The sequence below is a fragment of the Triturus cristatus genome, chromosome 2_1, assembly GCF_964204655.1.
Source record: "Triturus cristatus chromosome 2_1, aTriCri1.1, whole genome shotgun sequence".
NCBI lineage: Eukaryota > Metazoa > Chordata > Amphibia > Caudata > Salamandridae > Triturus > Triturus cristatus.
The window spans coordinates 1,121,840,464-1,121,862,947 of NC_140581.1; the positions used below are offsets into that span (position 1 = coordinate 1,121,840,464).

The 22,484-nt window shown below is 48.3% G+C and overlaps 1 protein-coding gene across 10 annotated transcripts in view; it reads left to right on the top strand.

Annotated features, from left to right (window-relative positions):
• Positions 1 to 22,484, top strand: part of YTHDC1 (YTH N6-methyladenosine RNA binding protein C1) — a 140,656-nt gene that overhangs the window by 70,885 nt on the left and 47,287 nt on the right. For all 10 annotated transcript variants that reach the window (XM_085636520.1, XM_085636525.1, XM_085636518.1 and 7 more), the window contains one exon: positions 2,377 to 2,461. In XM_085636520.1, the coding sequence (XP_085492646.1) occupies positions 2,377 to 2,461 (85 nt within the window). The remainder of the gene's footprint in view (positions 1 to 2,376; positions 2,462 to 22,484) is intronic.

Consider the following 22,484-nt stretch of genomic DNA (forward strand, 5'->3'; position numbering starts at 1 on the left):
GCACGCGCCGAGACTTTGCTGATGCATCTTTTAAATGAGCCATGCCAGGCTCGTGAAGATTCTCAAACAGGCAGTTGAACTGCCAAGATGTCGAGAAATGGCTGGGGCCCAAAATTGAAATTAGGCAACTCTTGACTAGAACACCACCATTAAAATTAGGCATTTCTTGACTAGAAGACCACCACATAAAACCACCAACAATGCTGGGTACCGTTAATGTTGTAGCAAAACACTGGAAAAAGGCCACTCCGGTGATGCGGAAAACACTTGCTGCTCCGGCGCTGCACACAAACTGTTGCACACACCTGTTGCGAGCTAAACACGGCATGCCGAGCAGTGAAACTCAGTAAAACAATGAACAATTGAGTTCCCCACAAACCTTATGAAGACCCATTTTGTGGAATGTCAGGGAATCTTGAGTTGAACCAACATCCAGATAGACGCGAAAAGACACTTCCTTAGACGTTGATATATAATGAGGTACACTTCCTTGGCAAAAATGGTAAAATAGGCAGATTAGTCGATACTAGAGATGCTGTATAAGTAGGAGTGACTGGGAAGCAGATTCAGTAGATGTGAGCAAAAGTACTTTGAGTAAGGCTTACACTTCCTGAAGACACAGCACAGGTTGAATTAAGATACTTGAAGGCGTTGTAAAAATATTGCTCCTAGAGATACTGTATGGGCAGCAGGGGCAGTACCAGCAGGGCAGGTAGCAGGAACTGTAAGGAAGGAGGAAATGGCACAGGATTTGGTTGAGGTTGATGTGCAGAACTTGAACACCTTATTACGCACGGGAGACACACTCAGGCAACCACCAGTTACCTTTCTTGTTGACGCTTGAAAACTAGTAATGACTTGCTTGTTGAGGTGTTGCCATAGTAGTGCTGAGGTTGTAGGAGTGTAGATTTAGAGATACTCAGCTTTGCTTGATGTTGAAGATGTTGAGAACACCGTTCAGTTGAGGAAAAATCTGGCAAGTAGGTTGGGGGCGATCGGTGTGAGGTCACTGGTGGGGCCAAGATGCCAGAGTCCTTGCTTGAAGATTGAAATTTGATGAGCTTTTGAAGAGCTTTTGAAAAGATAGCTTTCTTGAAAAATGTACTTCTTGAGTTGAGCACGTTGGGAGTAAGATCAAATCGTCGCCATAAAAATGTAGTAATGGAGCCGGACACGTTGAGGTATTTCAAGGTTGGTTTATTGAAGATTAGTAGTTGAGTCCAGAAGTAATGTATAGGCCCCACCAGGAGCAGCAAGCAGGCAGCTCAGCCCATCTCAACTGTGTCTTTCTTGAGAGACACCCAACATTCCACAGAGCTTTATCAAACTGTAACATTCTAGAGGCATTGCATGTGATGAATGAGGAGGAGGACAAGTATGGACAGAGGTGTAAGATACTACATGTTTATATCCTCATTATGTCTCCGTTATATGCATGCAGGTCTGCTGAATTCGATTGGGTGCAGGCAGACACTGAAGTAAAGAGTATTGTCCTTGCTGGTGATGTAATCAAAAACATTTCAATGTCCATCACATATATCAGAATAATAGACCAACTGGAAGACCCATAACACAGAAAAATACAGCCAAGATGGTATTTGTCCTATTTGGTCAATGTGGAAGTTGGTGATAGGAGACTGGACTGCTTATATTTTACTAGGGTTCATTAGATTTCTGCAGTTTTCAACGGTTGCGGTTTTGAAACACTAACAAAAGTGAAGCATTGTCAGATCGTCTGTTCCTGACAGAATTAGTCAGGGCCCTGATGCTTGGGTGAAGTGCTCTAAATTTCTTTTGCCACCTTTAAAATATGAAAATCTGTGGTCTTTGTCTTAACTTAATGCTGATTGTTGGACCCTCCTGTTAATTCGTACATATTTAAAAAAAATATATATTAGTTCCAAAACAAACGTATTCAGGATGCAAAGTCTAACAGGTGCCCATCTGTCAAAAACATACTCTGGTCGCTCCCATGTACAGGTTACACATCTTAATTCATACATAATTTTGTTGCTCTGAATGCTTAATATTGTTGGCACAGATTGGCAGAACACTAAATGATAATAGTGACCACAAAAAATCAGGCAGATGTAACATGAGTTGCTCAGTTGCAAATAGGGAATTATAGCAACTAACGAAAAAACACTTAAACTATACAAACACCACCAAGCAATAGAAATAAAACAGATAACCAGGTTAAGGAAGTTAAGCTTGTGCTTTTCATTATTAACCTAGTTTCTGAATTTAGACATGTTCTTAATTTGAAATCATTATAACCAAAATGATGCTCTTCTGTGGCCAGAAACAAATAATCAAACCTGTTATACCAGGACAATGGAGTAACCACGCTAACATTTTATGTTTACTGCTACTTAGGCGAGAATTACCCTTCACCAAATCAGCTCACCTTAGCAATCCTTGGAATGAAAATAAACCAGTGAAGATAGGACGTGATGGACAGGTGAGTTTGTTTTACCAGTTATCTGGGGCAGTTCAACAAATCACTTAAATAGAAAATTGACAATGAAATTACATGTGATCAAAACATAAGATGTTTACCTACTCTCTAGCTAGATTTATAGCTAACAGTCAGTGTTTTTGCAAGTGTATTTTAATCTACTGTGCTGAAGATTTCCAATATATCAATTAAATGTATGCACAAACGTTTGCATAAGTTGATTTGCTATTTTCAAAAAAGGTCTAACTAAAGGAGAGTAAGGTGGAATGAAACACTAACCAAAGCAAAAGAAGAGATACAAGTTGGTGAAAAAAAAGTGAATGTTAAATTCAGCCCATCTATTGAGGCTGCCCTTGACGTAGTACATTTGTGAAATCATTACTTGGCTGGCTTTGGCAATATGTTTCTGACTTATGCCATGCTATATAGGCAGTTAGGATATGCTTGAGAGGCGATAGGGTCATTTTCCAGAGCGGACCAGTATTTTAGCTCTGCACTGGTCAATGAGAGAGAATAAATATGAGACCGGAGAAAGTACCATAAGATGCCCTCTGGGGTGCTTGGTACATTAAATCCCACACTGGCATCAGTGTGGGTTTAATGTGCTGAGAAGTTTGATATAAAACTTCAGTCTTCAGTGTTGCCATTATGGTGCTGTGGAGTTCGTGTTTGACGAGCTCTCAGCACCATGTACTCTTAAATGGCAGCACTGCACTTACAGTGCCCAAGAATGGAACTTGGTACTGTAGGGGCACAGGGCTCCTGCTCCTGTGCCCACACCATTGGCATAGGGCATGCAGCTAGAGGGGTGGCTGATATATGCTATGGCAGTGTAGGTGATGGGCATGGCACACAGGGATGTGTGCCATGTCGACTTTGTTTTGTCTTGCACCCAGACACCCAGCCTGCAAGGGCAGTGTGTGTGTGTAAGGGTACAGGGCCTCTAAGGGTGGTACAATGAGTGCTGCAGCCCTTAGAGGCCTCCAAGGTCAGCAATTCAGCAAAAAGTGGGGGCATACCATGCAAGAAAGATGGCACTTTCTCACACAATCCTGCGTTGAAGAACCATGTGGCAAGTGTGGAAAAAACACATTTTCCCACAAATGCTGCGGCTCTAGATCAAGTTTTTTCAAGTGACCATTACTTTAGACAGACATACCAAATATAGACAGAGTTGAGGACTCCAGATGACTTTCCAGAATTTGGAAGTATCGACCTGAAATCTGTTGTAGAACTACTATAGAGCTTGTGATGCGAGATCATTCTATCCAAGCACACTTACAAAAAGTGAAGAAGGAGCACTGTAGAGTGTGTAATCTGCTTACAAAAGGGAAACTATTTAGCAGTCAACCATTTGGACCTTTCTAGTGACGTTCTTCACAAGATCAAGGAGCAGTTTTGTAGGGGGAACAAGCCCGAAATTCGAAAAGGTTTTTGAATGCTGAGACTATTTCAGCGGTGACAAACAATCCACAGGTCCCTAGTATGGGAGCCAGTAGCATCAAACTGCAGAGGTTTTACTACAAGAGAAACTGCCCCTGTCAGTTTGGCTCAAGCTGGCCCCTTGAACCTAGGACTCAGCTCAATGATTATGGATGTTTCTCACGTTACTAAACCGACTTAAACATGTGGGTGATGAGAAACAGTATACAGTGGATATTACATTTTGATTTTTTTTTTTAAAAGCACACTGTAATGTCAATAGTAAGCGAAAAGCGATAATCAGTACCACAGAAATTAGTAGTTGGGAGTGGTGCGAAAAAGGGTGCGTGTTTGAACAGGTATTAGATAATTCCCAAGTTTAACTAGAATAAGACTCAGATTTGCCCTCTGTTAGTAAGCTTTTTATTGTGCAAATTATGCTTGTGAATTGTTTCTCGGTACATGCCGTGTCCAATATACTTTGCGTTACGTGTATTCCTGTATGTTTGCTGCACTTCACTAGACACTCCTAGTTGCACTGGCTGTCATTGCTACTCGTTCTCCCTTACTATATTCCTACTATGTACATTATTTGTCTGTTGCATCCTTTTTTACTTCAAATTTACTTTGAAACAATTCTTCTCCAGCATCCATTATTTCATATTTTTTTATGCATGCAATATTATCTACCTGGGTGTCCAGTCTATGCAAAATGTTATGAAGAGTAGTATCAAAACAACGCTCTACCTTTTCTCTGACCTTCTCCTGTCACCTAAAAAATTCTTTATACACACTAATTAAAAAAAAAAAATTATTCATCGGTGAGTGGATATGGTGTGGTGAGTGGATATGGTGTGGTTTTGAACATTTGTGGCCTGTTATGAATCATTGAAGTGGTAGCTTCCTTCTGAGGAGCAAATACATTGCATTTCCCTCATCCCCACTCCCGTCCACATTTAGCTAGTGTATTCTAAAGAATAGTCTGTGTAGCTGTGCCAAGAGGAAACCTATTAATACCCTAAAGAAAAAGATTCTTTCAAAGCCATACTAAGATTGTTGCCTAAAGGGATACTATGCAGATGACCCAGTAAATGCTTATTAGTTTCAGGCATACCAATCATGTGCTTAATAATTTGCTTCACATATCGGAAATGGACCTCTGCTTATAAGTCAAATTAGAATTAATTAGTACAATAGTGAGACAGTGAGTTTGTCCACGTCCTCTATTGCTCTGTTAGCAGTGCCCTTTACTTTTAAAATTTTGCAATGGGACAACAATTAGGTGTTTGCTGCGTCACGGTTCTTCAGTGACAGCATTTTTCCTCTGAAACTAAATGAATAGTTTAGGGGATGGCTTGCAGCTGCACTGCTCTTCAACTCGGTCTAGTGTTACACATATTAAATTTCTTTAAAGTACTGCATTACCACCAAGGTTGGTCATTTTTGCAAAGCAGCTGTGCAAAAAACCTGACTGCGTGTTCTCTACAGTTTTCCCCGATTGGCACACAAGAGACTTTTAGCCACTCAGGGGTCCGATCAATCCCCTTTGAATGTCTGACTGTGATTGAAAATATTGTGCTCACTCCTTTTGTGGTTGTGCTGCTAGGTGTACACTGCCTTTTTGACAAATAGTGAACACGAAAACCACAGAAATCCAACGAACATTCGCCTACAGTCTCGTGTGTAAATTTGTTATTTCTATGCTGTTCTTATTTGCACCTTACTTTGTCTCTGCTGCAGATGCTTTGAGGTTGGTACAGGCAGAGATGCTACTAATTAAGTCTGATTGATGGCTCGGGCATGGCTGGAGGAGACTGTTATTAACTCTGTTAGGGTTCTTACCTTCTTGTTCAACGGACTCGGCTCTGCTTCATGAAGATTGCACACACAATTCAGCAGGTCTGTCTGCTTTGTGGCCCACAGCCTTCACCTCTCAGCAGCCTGGAATGACCAAGGCCTTTTTTGCATTAATTTAATGTATACAAAAAGCAATATGTCGGAAAACGTTAAAGAACCTTAGCCTCAACCACCCATTCCTTGGAGGACGTTGGGTAAGATAGTTGACAGTTACAATTGAAGTTTGAGAGAGATTAATGCAGAGGAAGATCAGCAGGAGCTCACCAGTGTTAATATCATGGTGTCCGTGGCCATGAATCAGTACTAAGCTGGGGCACATACTATACAACTGTGAGAGAGCACAGGGGGTGGTGCCTTGTCTTGTCACTTCAGGAATTGAATAAGGGGTACCTTCACAACAGGGCTGTCAGGGATACAGCTGCTGTAATAGAAGGGTTGTTGTCTTCCTTGGTTCTTAGTGAAGTAGGCCCCCCTTCTGACATCCTTTTAATTACCGCCCCATGGGCACTGTGGGTGAAACAGAGGCACGGGTTGGAGAAGTAGTCCACAAGAGCAGAGAGATGTCTTGGCTGCAGAGATCACACCCCTACATCCTCCTCTTTGTAGATAGCTCAAATGCAGTAACAAACAGATAAAATGCATGCTTTTGGGCTGTTGCACCTCTCCTGGATTACATACATTGCTTTTTTTCCCTGGAGACCCCAGCCTGTGCTCTTATACTTTGTGGCAGTTTCAGCGCCAGTCTCCCAAAAGATTTGGGGTTGAAAGGAGAGATTGTGATTATTTGTTGAAATCTGTAGTGAGAGCAAGAATATGTTGGCAAATTAGAGTTGGCATAGGCGCTGGAAGTAGAGGTGCAGGGTGTGCTACAGCACCTCCAAAATAAGCAGGCTGGAGTTCAGAAAGTGAATGATCAATAAGGATGCCTTTAAAAAAAATGTATATCTTGTCTTTTGTATGCATTTAAAGATAGAGGTCAATTGTCAGGCTATGTCTTCTGCAAATTGCTGCTTATTATATCTGATAGAGACTACTAGCCGCATATTCCTTTACGTAGAATTATCCCAAGCCTTGAGACTGGATCTGGAAAACTTTTCCCCCACAGCATCTCTGCGTGCCGGGGGGCGGCACCACGGGACTCCGCCCTGACGTCGTCCGCAGGCATGACGTCAGCGAGGTCACATAAACCCCACCCCGGCGCGCTGACATCAGTTTTCTTCTTTTCTGTGAACCACGCGGATCTGGATTGCTCTGCTCGCCTGTTTAACTCGTTTTTATTGGGGAACTGTTTGCAATGCCTTGGGGCTTTAAAACTTGTGATAAGTGTACGCGTCCGATGTCGGCGTTGGGCCCCCACCCCATCTGCTTGTGGTGTTTGGGCGAACACCATGACTCCACGGACTGTGACGCCTGCCAGCAGCTCAAGCCCAAATCCCGGCGGGAGAGCCGGATGAAGCTGCTTTCGGCCCGCCTGTCCAGGTCGTCCTCGTCCCCGGAGGGGTCCAAGAATCGCTGCTTTCTGCTGCGCCGTGGCTCCCTGGCCATCACTCGCCGGTGGGTAAGTCTGCCTCCGGGGCCTGGTCCTCGGTTGGCGGGGGCGCAGGTTCCTCTCGGGACGTGCGTCCTCGGCCCCCTATCCACCGTTCCCCGGCGCAGGGGCGTCCAGGGCTCAGATGGAGGCCTACGCTGCGGCTCTCCCTCAGTCCCAACCCTCCCCCTGAGACTTCTGCGGTCCCCTCGCGCGGGGCTGGCTGTGGAGTCGCCGGCGGATCAGTCCCCAGCGCCGCCAGGTGCGGGTGATGGGGTGTCGCCGAGGTGCGGCCCTTCGGGGTTCCCCTCCTCGACCCACGGCGCTCCCGCCTCGTTGCAAAGCCCTGCAGGGTTCCCTGTGGCGTCGCTGGGGGTCGCCGGGACTCGGGGCTCGTCCCCGGGTTCCCCACAGCCTTCTAGACAGGCGGCTGCCTTTCTGGAAGCCGAGCTGGCGCCGGGCCAGGGCCAGCGGCTTTCTTCCCCGGGCCGGATGGCGCCGCGGGTTGAGGCCGGTTCAGAGACTGCCTCACCACGTCCCTCTCCAACGGCGGGTCGCCCCTCTGGGGTTGTTTTGGCGCCGTTCCTTGGCCTCGCAGAGTTAGGCCTTTTCTGCGCTACCGGTGGTTTTGGAGGTGGGTCTGGTCCCTTGGGGGGGGCGCGCTGGTGGCGGACGCTCCGGCCCTGGCTCCCGTCGAGGTCTCTCCGGTGCCGGTTCAGCGTGGGCGCGCGACTCTTCACCGGACGTTCCTTCGTCTCCGGACGATAGCCGTCTTTTGGTCTGCTCCTCGCTGGAGTCTGGGCGCCGCGTTACTTTATCTCAGACGCCTTCTGGGGCTAGCTCTACCCCGTCCCCACGGCCACGGGTCCCGGAACCACTGTTCTCAGGTTCCACACGTCAGTGGGGTTCCCGTCCTTTCTGGGCGGGCCTTTCCCCTCTACGGCGGGGCGTGGGGGCGGGCGGCTCAGCATGCAGCCTTCACCCACAGACGACTTGCTCTCGCCTTTGTGGGGTCCCTCGGAAGTGGACGTTGCCTTTGTCTGGGCTATCGCCAGGGCCGCTGGGTTCTTACAGATGAGCTTCCCGATCGCACAGGTGCCTCCTGACCATTTGTTAGAGGTCCTCCACCAGGGCTCTGGTGGGGGGGGGCCCTTGCTTCCTTTTGAAGCCTCGCTCCATGATTCCCTCTTGGTGGCCTGGGGACGCCCGGCTTCTGGGGATCCGGTGCCTCTGCCGCTGCCTCGTCGCCACCGGCCGGCTCCTCATGGGGTCCGCTTGCCTTGCTTTCCATCCCTCCGCCCAGGGCCCTGTTCTTCTGGCTGCCTTTCAGTCTTTTCCCTCGGTATTGCTCCCACTGTCGCGGGAGGCCCGTTGGTTAGACTCTTGGGGCGCTATGTTTTTGCATCCTCGAGCGCCGCTCTGCGTGCGCTCAACACGCTCTGTGTTCTGGCTAGAGCTAACTCTGCCCTCTGGGATACCGCGAGGCCCTTCTGCCCTGCATCTCCTGGGAGGGTGCTGGGGTGGACTTACGGAGCCGTGTGCTCGATGGTCGTGAGTTGGCGTTGTATATTTTGCTTTCAGCTTTGGATGTCGCGGACTGTCTTGCCCGTGCTATGGCGTGTTTGGTTGCCCTCTGCCGCCATGCCTGGTTGTACGCTGGGGTCTTCCCATAAAATATCCGGGAGCGTTTGGTTGATTTGCCCTTTGACTGTTTAACTCTCACGCTGATTCTGCGATTCAGCGGCTTCTTGCAGGCCTCTGTCCTCCTCCTCTTCCTTGATTTCGGTGGTCGTTGTGTGTGTTCCTTGGGAGAGGTTATCCCTTGCTCCGTTGGGGCGCTGTTTTTCGTTAATCTGTTTCTGGTGAAACCTGTCTTGGTGCCCTTTTTATTGGCCCTTCTGCGCTTGGTGGGCCCTTCGGCCTTGCGTATGTATCTGGTTTAGGTTGGAGTGGGCCTTTGAGGTCTGATTGACCTCTCGGTGCCCTCGGCCGCTGGTTCGGCCCTTAAATTTTTTGGGGGCGATTTGACTGCCTGGTAAGCCGCGTGCGGTGCTGTCTGCGGGCCCTTTTTGGTTCTTTCTCTGCAGCGGGGTTTTGCCCCTAAGAGGGTTTTTCCCCTGGTGCTCTTTGGGGGACGTGTCCTACCCCAGGTGGGGTACTGGTTGGCCATTGTATAGTCCTCTTCTGTCTTGGGCAGCGGCGACTGCCCTCTCTGGTTCCTTGTGTTCCACGAGGTCGCTGTATGCCGCCTAGGGCGGCCTTTCTTCTTTTTCTTTCTCTGCCTAGAAATCCATGACGTCCTTTGGTCGTGCCACCTGTGGGCCCTTCCTTGATGGTTCTGTCTTGGTTGTTGGTGGGACGGTTGGCCTGGCTCGTTCTGGCGCTGCTGCCTTCCTTCTGGTGTTCCATTACGTCGTCTTTGGTAGGCCGGTGTTCCGGTTTCGTCCCGGGTTGTACCGCTGGGCCACCCCTTCCTGGGTCCTCTTCTTGAGCTCTTTTGCCTCGGCTTCGCCTTGCGCTCAGAGTGCTATGTGAACCTTCGTTGGCCTCTGCTGGGGTCCGGCTGTGCGCTGTCGGGGCTGTGATCCACCATGGGCAGCGGTGTGTGCCTCTGCTCTTTTCTTCTTGTCTTTTCCTGTGGGGTGCGCCTCCGCTCCGCTGTCTCTTCGCGGGGTGTGGGGGTAGTGCTCTCTGTTGCTGGCACTTGTCTTGTCTTCTTGCGGAGTCGTCTTCGTTCCTCCGGGCTTCTACGGCCCCTTACCTTGTGGGACGGTTCTGTCGTCCTTGCCTCTTGCTGGCTCCCCTGTTGGGGCTCTGTGTTCCCTTGGGCTGGGGGGGGGCTCATTTCGCAGTCCCTCCTCCCCCTTTGGGTATGGCTAGGGTATCTATTATACGTTAAGCAATCTGCAGCTAGTAGTCTCTATCAGATGTACCAATTACTTACCTTTGGTAGTGGTGTATCTGTTAGAGACGATTCTAGCCGCAGATTCCTTCACGACCTGCCCTTCCTCCCTGTTCTGCGAGGGCCCGTCCTGCTGGGCCTTCTGTTCCAGCCTGCCTTGGGTGGCTTGCCTCTTGGGGGCCCTGGGCCCTTTTTGGTTGGGTCTTCTGCTCTAGGCTTCCTTGGTGGCTTGGGCTTCCGGGTGTCTTGCCCTCCTTGCCCGGTTATCGGTCCTACTCTCTCTTGGGCGCCTTGCCCTCTTCGGCCTTCCTGCTCGCCTCCTTCCTGCCGGTTGCGTTCTTTGGCTTTTTTTGTGTGGGTAGATTCTTGTGCCTGATGCCTTCCCCTGCTCCTGAGGATTCTTGTCCCTTGCTGCCCTCTGGGGGGGGGGGGGGGTCCTCTGGGCGGTGCCTGTTTTCCTTGCACTTGCGGGGTCTCGGCGTGCCTTGAAAGGGTTGTCTGGGGGTCTGTTGTGGGTACTTGTCCGCTCCGGCCTTCTTTCCCTTTCGTGCTTTTGCATGAGGCTGCGGTCTCCTCTGCCTGCTGCTTTGCTTGCAGGTCCTTGGGGTGCTCTGTCCCCTGGGGGGGGGGGGGGGGGGGGTGTCCCCTTTCCCTTGTGGCACTATCTTTTGGGCTACTGCCATGTTCTTTTTTGTCATGTGTGTTCTGGTCCGCGGTGCGGATGCTGTCTTTCGTGCTGCTGTTTGGGTCACCATGGATTGTTTTTCCCTTCTTCTATACTTCTTTCTATGTTCTCATGCTCTCACAGTTTTCTATTTGCACTGGCTCCGCGTGGTGGTGCGGAAAAGTTCTCCGAAGCAAATTGATGTCAGCGCGCCGGGGTGGGGCTTATGTGACCTCGCTGACGTCAAGCCCACGGATGACGTCAGGGCGGAGTCCCGTGGTGCCGCCCCCCGGCGCGCAGAGATGCTGTGGGAAAAAAAGTTTTTAATTGTACGTTAAGGAATCTGCGGCTAGAATCGCCTCTACCAGATACACCACTACCGAAGGTAAGTAATTGGTACTTTAACATGGAAAGGGGTGTTTTCTTTCTCTGACAGCAAATTGAGAGGATTTTGTAATGTGAACTATGTGTCAATCGTGCTGGTACACAGTGTGTGAAAGGAAAGGATGTCAGCACAGCAGCATTTAAATACTTGTAAATTAACTGTACAAATATTTGAAAATATATCCGCATTTGAGAAAGCACAAATGAGGCACATTTGTAACTCTAGAAGTTTAGTGTAAAATAAAGATTTTTATCGGATCAAAACAAATCAAGACCTAGTGAGGCTCGAAGGATAAATATTGCTAAATCTAAACATTCGAGGCATATGAGCTGCAGAATGCATATTAGATAGATCGCCATCTGGTGTTGGGCTCGGATGTTTGCAGTTTGTTGTTTTCTTGGAAGAAGTCTTTGTAGTCACAAGATAGGTGACTGCTCTCTTGGACGATAGTACGCATGGGCATCAACTCCATCCTCAGATAGTTTTTTTCTGTCATCGGGTTTGGATATGACTTGCTGCGCTTCGGTTCAGTACCATGTTTCCAAACCTTTTCGACGCGCAAACAATCACTACTTGACGGTATTGTTTCGTTCGCGTGCCCGCGCTAACTCCCAAATCCTCGATTCCGGTCGTCGCACTGGCCGCTGAGCCCATCGGCGCCATTCGGGCCTACGGTTGATGGAAAGGACTCCATTAAAAAAAATTCCCCCAGTGTGGAGCTAAATTTCCACACAGTGACCACCACAAGGTCTGCAACCTGTGCCTGTCACCCGAACACGAGGAAAAGGATTGCCAAGCCTGCGCCTCTTTTCGTTCTAAAAAGACTTTTCGTGATCGCAGGGCTCGATGACACCTTATGGCTCAACAGGCTGCACCGGTGCCAGACGACATTTTTGATGAAGGCCCGACGTCCCAGAGACAGAGGATTCAGAGTAGCTCGACATAGTCTCCAAAGCTGATGACTCTGACTCCGGTGACCACATCACTCCAGGTCAACGAGTGAGTACAAATGCCCCTGCTCAACCCGGAGAAAAAAAACTTCGCCTGAAGGCCTTAGTCGAGAGCGAGGGAAAACTTTAGAAGCCCTGCCTCCTGGCCCGGCTCCGAAGACAAAGGTAAAGCCTTCCGGCAGCTCGGGACAGAGGAAGCCACATATCGGTACCCATAAAACACCTTTGGTACCGAAATCAGGGATACACCCTATTCCCGTTACGTCCAAAAAGGCCTCAGTATCGAACCCTTCGGCACCGAAAGACCATAAGGCCTCGGAACCAAACAAACACCGAAAACCTTCGGATCCGAAGGAGATTTCCGACTCTGCACCATCTTCAAACCCAAAAGAGCACAATGCCCCCCCCCCCCTAAGGCTCCAGAGACCAAATCAAAATCTCATCGGAACCGAAAATATCGGCACCGAAAGGAGACAACCAGCAGGAAGAACTGTTTCAACCAGATCCTGTCGATCCGAAACAAGACATTGCATGTGGACCCTTAAACAGGCCATATTGTCTCCCATCAAAGAGGAGAAGATCTGATACCTCACACTCATGAGGTACCTGTAAAGAAGAGAGACTTTGCAACTTCGCTCCTAAGACCCTCTTCTCCTATTCTTACTACCAATCCTTTGTTTCTTATAAACTCTCCTATACACTCTCCTCGACTCTCTACATACTCACCCGTACCACCACAGGAGGACGATGGTTTAGGGAATGGGGGTGGACATAAGGATCCCTTAGATGACCCTCATGATGACTCCACCACAAGATACATAGGACTACTACAACGATCTCACAGATCCTCCAGACCTTCCTGATCCAGATGCATGCCTAGCTAAGCCATCCCCCCCAGATGACCATATAGGATTTAGTCAGCTCATTGATAGGGCTGCGCAATACCATAGCGTTGAACTACATTCAGACCCCATGGACGAAGACTTCCTACTGGACATATTTGCTCAGTCACAAAAAACAATACATACATGTTCGAGGCATATGAGCTGCAGATCACACACTGAGGATAAGATCGCCATCTGGTGTTGGGCTCGGATGGTTGCAGGTTGTTGTCTTCGGAAGAAGCTTTGGTCACGAGGTTGGTGACTCCTCCCCTGGACAACAGTGCGCATGGGCATCCATTCCATCGTCAGATTGTTTTTTTCCGCCATTGGGTTCGGATGAACTTTTTTCCGCTCCAGCAGAAAACTTCTAGCAATCGATTTAACTCTTTAATCTTCATTCCATCGACGTCGAAATCAACTCGGACCGGTTCCGGAAGCGGCTGATGGACAGGACACCCTTCAAAAAATGCCCCCAGTGTGGAACGAAGTTCCCCCACAGTGACCACCACGAGGTTTGTAACCTCTGCCTGTCGCCGGAACACAACGAGTCCACCTGTCTAGCTTGTGCCGCTTTCCGTTCGAAGAAGACCCTCCGGGACCGAAGAGCTCGACGCCATATTATGGCCAAACCAGCTCCAGAACCGGAGGACATCTTTGCTCAAGATGTTCCCGAAGATGACACCGAAGATCTCGAGATCGTGTCCGTGGCCGACGATTCCGATGACCTCATCACTCCAGGGCAGCGTGTGAGTACCACCCCCCCTGCCCCTGCCCCATCCAAAAAAGCATTGGTCAAGACTCCGCTAGCTGGGCCCAGTCGCGACCGAAAATCCTCTTCAGAAGCCCCGCCCTCGGGCCCGGCTCCGAAGACATCTAAGCCTGTAGGTGGCTCGGGCTCGAGCAAACCTCATCTGATTGTGCCTTTAACACCCTCGGCACCGAAAAAACCACTATCGGCACCGAAACAGGCTTCAAGACCGAAATCTCCTTCGGCACCGAAACGTTCCTCGGCACCTAAGTCTCCACCGGCGCCGAAACGTTCTTCGACATCGATGCCTAAAAGTCCCTCGGCACCGAAACATACATCGGCACCGAAACATACATCGGCACCGAAAACCCCATCGGCTCCGAAAAATCCATCGGACCCGAAACATCCTTCGGCACCGAAAACCTCATCGGCACCGAAAACTACGTCCACACCGAAAAAAGCTCATAAAGACCCGAAGCGGCCGTCGCCGCCACCACCTTCGGAACCAGATGAACTTTTTCGGCCAGATCCTACTCAAAAGCGGATCTACATCAATCCCGACACTGGACCATGTGACTGCCGTCCCATATAAAAAGCGGAAGCTGGACATTACACCTCCTCCAGCTCCCATACGGAAAAAGGACTGTGCCACTTCACCACTTCGTCCTTCCTCTCCTGTATTACCTCCTAACCCGTCCCCCCCCCCTCCTCCTTCTCCTTCTCCGTTATCTTTACCATCTCCCTATCATTCACCTCCTCCACAGGATGATAATGATGACTTAGGGGGAGGGGCGGACCCTAATTTATTCAATGATCCTGTTGATCCAAACGACCCGTTTACATTTCCAGACACAGCACCAGTAGATGACTGGTCTTATCCAATGCCTGACATGCCTGACCCCACTACCTACCCCTCCAAGCCCTCCCCTCCTGATGACCATTTGTGGTTTGGCCAACTAATAAATAGGGCAGCAACATTCCATGGTGTCACTATGCACACGGACCCCCTTGAAGAGGATTTTCTCCTCGATACTTTTGAGCAGTCACAAAAAACTGTTCACATTCTTCCCATGATTAAAGGGGTTATAAAGCATGCCACTGAGGTCTTTAAAGACCCTGTTCGAGCGAGGGTTCTCAACCCCTGCATCGAAAAAAAGTACCGACCAGCCCCGCAGGACCCTGCATACATTAAAGCCCAGCTCCCTTTAGACTCGGTCGTATCAAATGCCAGGAAGCGCGTTAACTCACAGACAACTGGAGAAACGCCCCCCCCCCCCAGACAAGGAGTCTAAGCTTTTAGAGGCCTCAGGCAAACGAGTCGCCGCACAGGCGGCGAACCACTGGCGTATTGCCAATACCCTGGCCCTGTTAGCCCGGTATGACAGGGCGCATTATGACCAACTTGAGGACCTTATGCAACACCTGCCTGATCCCTTTAAATCCCAGGCCGCTGACCTCATTCAAGAAGGCAAGTTAATATCTAATGCCTCTATTAAATGCGCCTTAGATGCGGCAGACACTGCTTCTCGGGCGGTCAATACTAGCGTCTTACTCAGACGACATGCCTGGCTCCGTATTTCCGGTTTTAAACCAGAGGTTCAAACTGCAATTCTAGCTCAACCTTTCAACCAAGAGCAGTTATTTGGCCCTGCAGTGGACACTGCATTAGAAAAAATGAAAAAAGATAATGAAACTGCCAAGTCCATGGGAGCACTGCAGTCTCCTCAAAACCGGGGTTCCTTTCGTCGCTCCTTTTATAGAGGAGGCTCCAAAAACACAGCAACTGAGACCACGTCCACCTTTAAAAATTCTGGACAAACATCCCCTAACAGAGGTTATTTCCAGGGAGGTTATAGGGGAAACAATAACAAAGGTCGAGGGCGGGGCAACAACAACACCCGCACCTCCCCAGCCACCAAACAGTGACTTGCCACCACTCCCCCCAGACCATTCCACTCCGGTCGGGGGGCGACTCCAACAATTCCTACCTGTCTGGACTTCCATCACCACAGACAGATGGGTAAGACAAATTATCCAGTCTGGCTACTGCCTAGAACTCATACAATCCCCCCCCAAACATACCACCCAAACAACGTCCAATGTCCTCACATCATCTCTCTCTCCTGAAACAAGAAGTTCAATCCCTGTTACAAAAACATGCGATAGAACCAGTCCCTCTTCAACATCAGGGAACAGGGGTGTATTCTCTATACTTCCTCATTCCCAAAAAGGACAAAACATTACGGCCCATACTGGATCTCAGACTGCTAAACCAGTATATACATTCAGATCATTTTCATATGACCACCCTCCAACAAGTCCTCCCACTGTTACAACAGGGAGACTTCCTTGCCACATTGGACCTCAAGGACGCATACTTTCACATCCCTATGCATCCCGCTCACAGAAAATATCTACGATTTGTGGTAGATGGGCAACACTATCAATTCACAGTTCTCCCATTCGGAGTAACAACAGCACCCAGAGTGTTCACCAAGTGCTTAGCAGTCGTGGCAGCGCACCTCAGAAAACAACAGATCCATGTCTTCCCCTATCTGGACGATTGGCTCATAAAAGCCAATACTCACCAAAAATGCGTTCTCCACACTCATCGCACCATTCAAACTCTCCACAATTTGGGGTTCACTATCAACTACCCCATATCCCATCTACAACCTTCCCACTTACATCAGTATCTAGGAGCAACCATAGATACATCCAAAGCCATTGCTTATCCCAGCACTGCCAGGATAGCCAGTATACAAAATCTCATCTCTCAATTTCAAACTCATCCATCTCTTCCAGCAAGAGTGTTCATGCAGCTCCTAGGCATGATGGCGTCCTGCATCTCCATAGTCCCACACGCACGACTTCAGATGCGTCCCTTACAGGAATGTCTAGCACAACAGTGAAACCAAGCTCACGGACAACTTACCGATCTGGTGTTGGTGGACAGTCGCTCACTTCGCTCACTGAAATGGTGGAACACCATCAACCTGTCCAAAGGACGACCGTTCTTAGAGCCTCTTCCACAAGTTGTGCTAACTACCGACTCATCTCTCACAGGGTGGGGAGCCCACCTCCTTCACCATACCACTCAGGGCAGATGGACCAGTCAACAGAAACTGCTCCACATCAACCACCTGGAACTCTTAGCAGTGTTCCTAGCACTAAAATCCTTTCAAGTTCACCTAAAGAACAAAACTGTCCTCATACGCACAGACAACATGACGACAATGTATTATATACAGAAACAGGGAGGGACACATTCTCTTCAACTGTCCCAACTGGCACAGCAAATCTGGAGATTGGCAATTCCCCAAAACATCTACCTGTTAGCAGAACATCTCCCAGGGATCCACAATCAAGTGGCCGACCTCCTAAGTCGCCACACACAGCAGATCCACGAATGGGAACTACACCCCAAGGTTCTACTCCCCTTCTTCCAAAAGTGGGGACAACCAGACATAGACCTGTTCGCCACTCCCGAAAACACAAAATGCCCAACCTTCGCCGCCAGGTTTCCACACCCACAGTCGAAGGGCAATGCCCTATGGATGAACTGGTCAGGCAGATTTGCGTACGCTTTTCCGCCTCTCCCACTAGTTCCATTTGTGGTACGCAAACTGAAACAACAGTCACTAACACTAATACTAGTGGCTCCTACTTGGGCACGTCAACCGTGGTTCACCACACTTCTGGAACTATCTTTAGTTCCACATCAAAGGCTACGCCTCTCCCCGGATCTATTAACCCAGAACCATGGAGAAATCAGACACCCAGATCCTCAAACACTGAACCTAGCGATCTGGCTCCTGAGGTCTTAGAGTTCGGTTACCTCAATCTCCCTCCAGACTGTATGAATATCATAAAGGAAGCCAGACGCCCTACTACAAGAGCGTGTTATGCCGCTAAATGGAAACGATTTGCCATCTACTGCGCTAATAATGACATACATTCATTGGATGCTTCCATCCAAAACATCATTTGCTATCTACTACACTTGCAAAGATGCAATCTAGCCTATTCCTCTATACGTTTACACCTAGCAGCCTTGGCAGCCTACTTGCAAAACAGGCAACACCTGTCCCTTTTTAAGGTACCAGCCATCAAAGCGTTTATGGAAGGTCTCAAAAGAATTCTTCCCCCAAGATTACCACCTGCCCCAGTGTGGAATCTCAATGTGGTTCTCACAAGACTCATGGGTCCCCCATTTGAACCTATGCACAAATGTGAATTACAATTCCTAACATGGAAGGTAGCTTTCCTTATCGCAATCACTTCCTACGCAGAGTAAGTGAAATACAAGCCCTTACACTAGAGGAACCTTTCTTACAACTACACCGTAACAAAGTGGTTCTTAGGACAAACCCTAAATTTCTTCCAAAAGTGATTTCCCCTTTCCACCTTAACCAATCAGTAGAGCTACCAGTCTTTTTCCCAAACCCAGACTCCGTAGCTGAAAGGGCCCTACATACCTTAGATGTCAAAAGAGCCTTGCTTTATTACATCGACAGGACAAAACCTTTTCGAAAGACGAAACAACTCTTTGTTGCTTTCGCACCACCACATAAAGGCAATCCGATCTCCAAATCCGGTATAGCCCGGTGGATAGTTAAATGCATCCAACTATGCTACCTAAAGGCTAAACGTACACTTACAGTTCCCCCTAGGGCGCACTCCACGCGTAAAATAGGGGCTTCTATGGCCTTCTTAGGTAACATTCCCTTAGAAGACATTTGCAAGGCAGCCACGTGGTCTACCACGCATACCTTCACTAAACACTACTGTGTTGACGTGCAGGCCAAACAACAGGCCTCAGTGGGCCAGGCTGTCCTAAAAACTTTATTTCAAGCTGCTGCAACAGATACAGGCGACCACCGCTAAGGGGAAGCACTGCTGTATAATCTATCCTCAGTGTGTGATCTGCAGCTCATATGCCTCGAACGGAATATGCTACTTACCAGTATGCATCTGTTCTTGGCATGTAGAGCTGCAGAGTCACACACGCCCGCCCGCCTCCCCGGGACCTGTATCTGTTCCAGCATCCATCTTACTTAGACATTACACATGGACATCCTTTCTTTCATTCCTATACACTCCATCTTTTCCCATCATGGCGAAAAAACAATCTGACGATGGAGTGGATGCCCATGCGCACTGTTGTCCAGGGGAGGAGTCACCAACCTCGTGACCAAAGCTTCTTCTGAAGACAACAACAACCTGCAATCATCCGAGCCCAACACCAGATGGCGATCTTATCCTCAGTGTGTGACTCTGCAGCTCTACATGCCAAGAACCGATGCATACTGGTAAGTAGCATATTCCTTCTGATGCTTAAAGGTGTCATTAAATATGCACCAGACTTATTTAAAGAACCTGTCAGGACCAGGATTCTCAATCCTCGAATTGATAAAAAGTATAAACCGGCCCCTAACGACCCAATCTACATTAAAGGACAACTCCCTTTAGATTCTTTGGTAGTCTCCAATACGAGAAAAAGTGCTAATTCCCAAACCTCTGATGATGCTCCACCCCCAGACAAAGAGTCTAAACTGCTGGATGCATCAGGTAAACGGGTTGCCTCCCAAGCAGCCATTCAGTAGAGAATAGCTAATGCACAAGCATTGCTTGCCAGATACGACAGAGCTCACTACGATGAGCTTGAAGATCTTATTCAACATTTACCTGACCCATACAAAGCTAAGGCCAACGATTTAGTCCAAGAGGGCAATTTAATTACAAATGCATCCATCAAATGTGCCCTCGATTCAGCAGACACCGCGTCTAGGTCTATTAACACCAGTGCCTTACTTCGCAGACATGCATGGTTGCGCATTTCTGGTTTTGAACAGGAAGTGCAAACAACTATCTTAAATCAGCCGTTCGATCAAGAACACCTCTTTGGCCCAGCTGTGGACACAGCTCTAGAGAAAATGAAAAAAGACACACACTGCAAAATCTATGGGAGCATTACAATCTCAGACACCACGAGGTTCCTATTGTCGCTCCTTTTATGGGGCGGATCCAAAAACATTAGCACAGACACTACTTCCTCCTACTACAAGAGTCCCACACAAACATCCCCCAACAAGGGATATTTAAGAGGGGGTACAGGGGAAAAATAAGGGGAGAGGTTGAGGTAACAACAACGATCCTCCCCTTCTACCAAACAATGACTTCCCTCCGCTCCCTCCAGACCATTCCACTCCGGTCGGAGGAAGACTATCACAGTTCCTACCTGTCTGGAACTCCTCCACTACAGACAGGTGGGTAAGACAAATTATCCAGTTACTACCTGGATCTTACCACAACTCCCCCAACCATACCGCTCAAACAACGTCCAATGTCCACGGAACATCTAACGCTCCTCAAACAGGAAGTTCTCTCACTTCTTCAAAAGCATGCAATAGAACCAGTTCCCCTCCAGCATCAAGGCACAGGGATTTACTCCCTTTACTTTCTTATCCTAAAAAAGGACGGTACTCTCAGACCAATACTGGACCACAGACCTCACAATATCTACATACAATCAGATCATTTTCACATGATCACTCCAACAGGTCATCCCACTGCTCCAACGAGGCGACTTCCTTGCCACTCTAGATCTCAAGGACTCCTACTTCCATATTCCTATACACCCTGCTCACAGGAAATACCTACGGTTTGTATTGGACGGTCAGCACTATCAATTCAAGGTCCTCCCATTCGGAGTGACCACAGCACCCAGAGTCTTCATAAAGTGTCTGGCGGTAGTAGCCGCCCATTTGCGAAGACAACAAATTCATGTGTTTCCATTCCTGGGCTACTGGCTAATAAAAGCCAAATCCTACAGTCAGTGTGTTCACTACACTCACCAAACAATTCATCTGCTCCACAACTTTGGGTTTACAATAAACCTCACCAAATCACATCTCCACCTGTCCCACATACATCAGTTTCTAGGGGCCACAATAGACACTTCCAAAGCCCTTGCATACCCCAATCCAGCCAGGATAGCCAGTATGCAAACCCTCATAACAAAATTTCAGCCCCAACACTCACTACCAGCTCGAGTGTTTATGCAGCTCATAGGAATGATGGCCTCTTGCATTTTCATAGTACCTAATGCAAGACTTCAGATGCACCCTTTACAAGAATGCTTAGCACATCAGTGGAACCAGGCTCAAGATCAACTTTCAGATCTGGTGTTGGTGGACAGACGCACACATCGCTCTCTGCAGTGGTGGCACACACAAACGCTTTCCAAAGGACGGCCGTTCCTAGACCCAGTTCCACAGATAGTACTAACAGCGGACGCATCACTCATCGGCTGGGGAGCTCATCTCCTAAACCATACAATTCAGGACACGTGGACCCCTGAACAAAAAGTGCTTCACATCAATCACCTCGCATTACTGGCAATCTTTCTAGCATTAAAATAATTCCAAACACATCTCATCAACAAAACTGTCCTTGTCCGCACAGACAATATGGCAGCAATGTATTATATACAAAAACAAGGAGGAACACATTCTTCGCAGCTTTCTCAACTAGCGCAACACATGGAGATGGGCCATCCCACAAAGTATATACCTTTTAGCAGAACATCTTCCAGGGGTACACAATCAGATTGCAGATCTGCTCAGTCAGACAACATTTGTCATTGTTTAGGGTACCTGCTATCAAAGCGTTCATGGAAGGCCTTAAAAGGATAATTCCTCCCACAATCCCACCCTCTCCAGTGTGGAATTTAAACATTGTCCTTACTAGACTCACGGGTCCTCCATTTGAACCTCTACACAAATGTGAATTGCAGTTCCTTACATAGAAAGTAGCTTTTCTAGTCTCAATCACCTCTCTCAGAAGAGTAAGTGCGATCCAGTCTTTAACCATACAAGAACCATTCTTACAAATACATCATAACAAGGTGGTTCTTAGAATAAATCCAAAATTCCTTCCCAAAGTAATCTCTGCTTTCCATCTAAATCAGTCAGTGGAATTGCCCGTTTTTTTCCCAAAACCAAATTCTGTGGCAGAGAGCTCTTCACACACTTGATGTCAAAAGAGCTATACTTCAGAAAAACAAACCAACTGTTTGTAGCTTTCTCCCCACCTCATAAAGGAAACCCCATCTCCAAAGCTGGAATTGCCAGGTGGATAGTCAAATGTATTCAAATATGCAACAGGAAAGCAAAACGCACATTAACAATTCCCCCTAGATGGCACTCAACACGCAAACTAGGGGCTTCCATGGCAGTCTTAGGGAACATTCCCTTAGATGACATTTGTAAGGCAGCAACATGGTCTACGCCACACACCTTCACCAAACACTACTGTGTAGACCCGCATGCAAAACAGGCTTCTGTAGGCCAGGCTGTTCTTAAAACACTTTTTCAGGCCACTGCAACAGATACAGGTGACAACCGCTAGGGGAGAACACTGCTATACAGTCTATGCACAAGTATGTATTCTGCAGCTCATATGCCTCCAACAGAAAATGCTACTTACCAGTATGCATCTGTTCTTGGCATGTAGAGCTGCAGAATGACATACGCCCACCCGCCTCCGCTGTACCTCCATCTGTTCCAGTGTTATCTGACTTAGATACATTACACATGGACATCTTTCCTGTTTCTTACAAATATCATTTCCCTTTATGGCGAAAAACAATCTGAGGATGGAGTTGATGCCCATGCGCACCAAC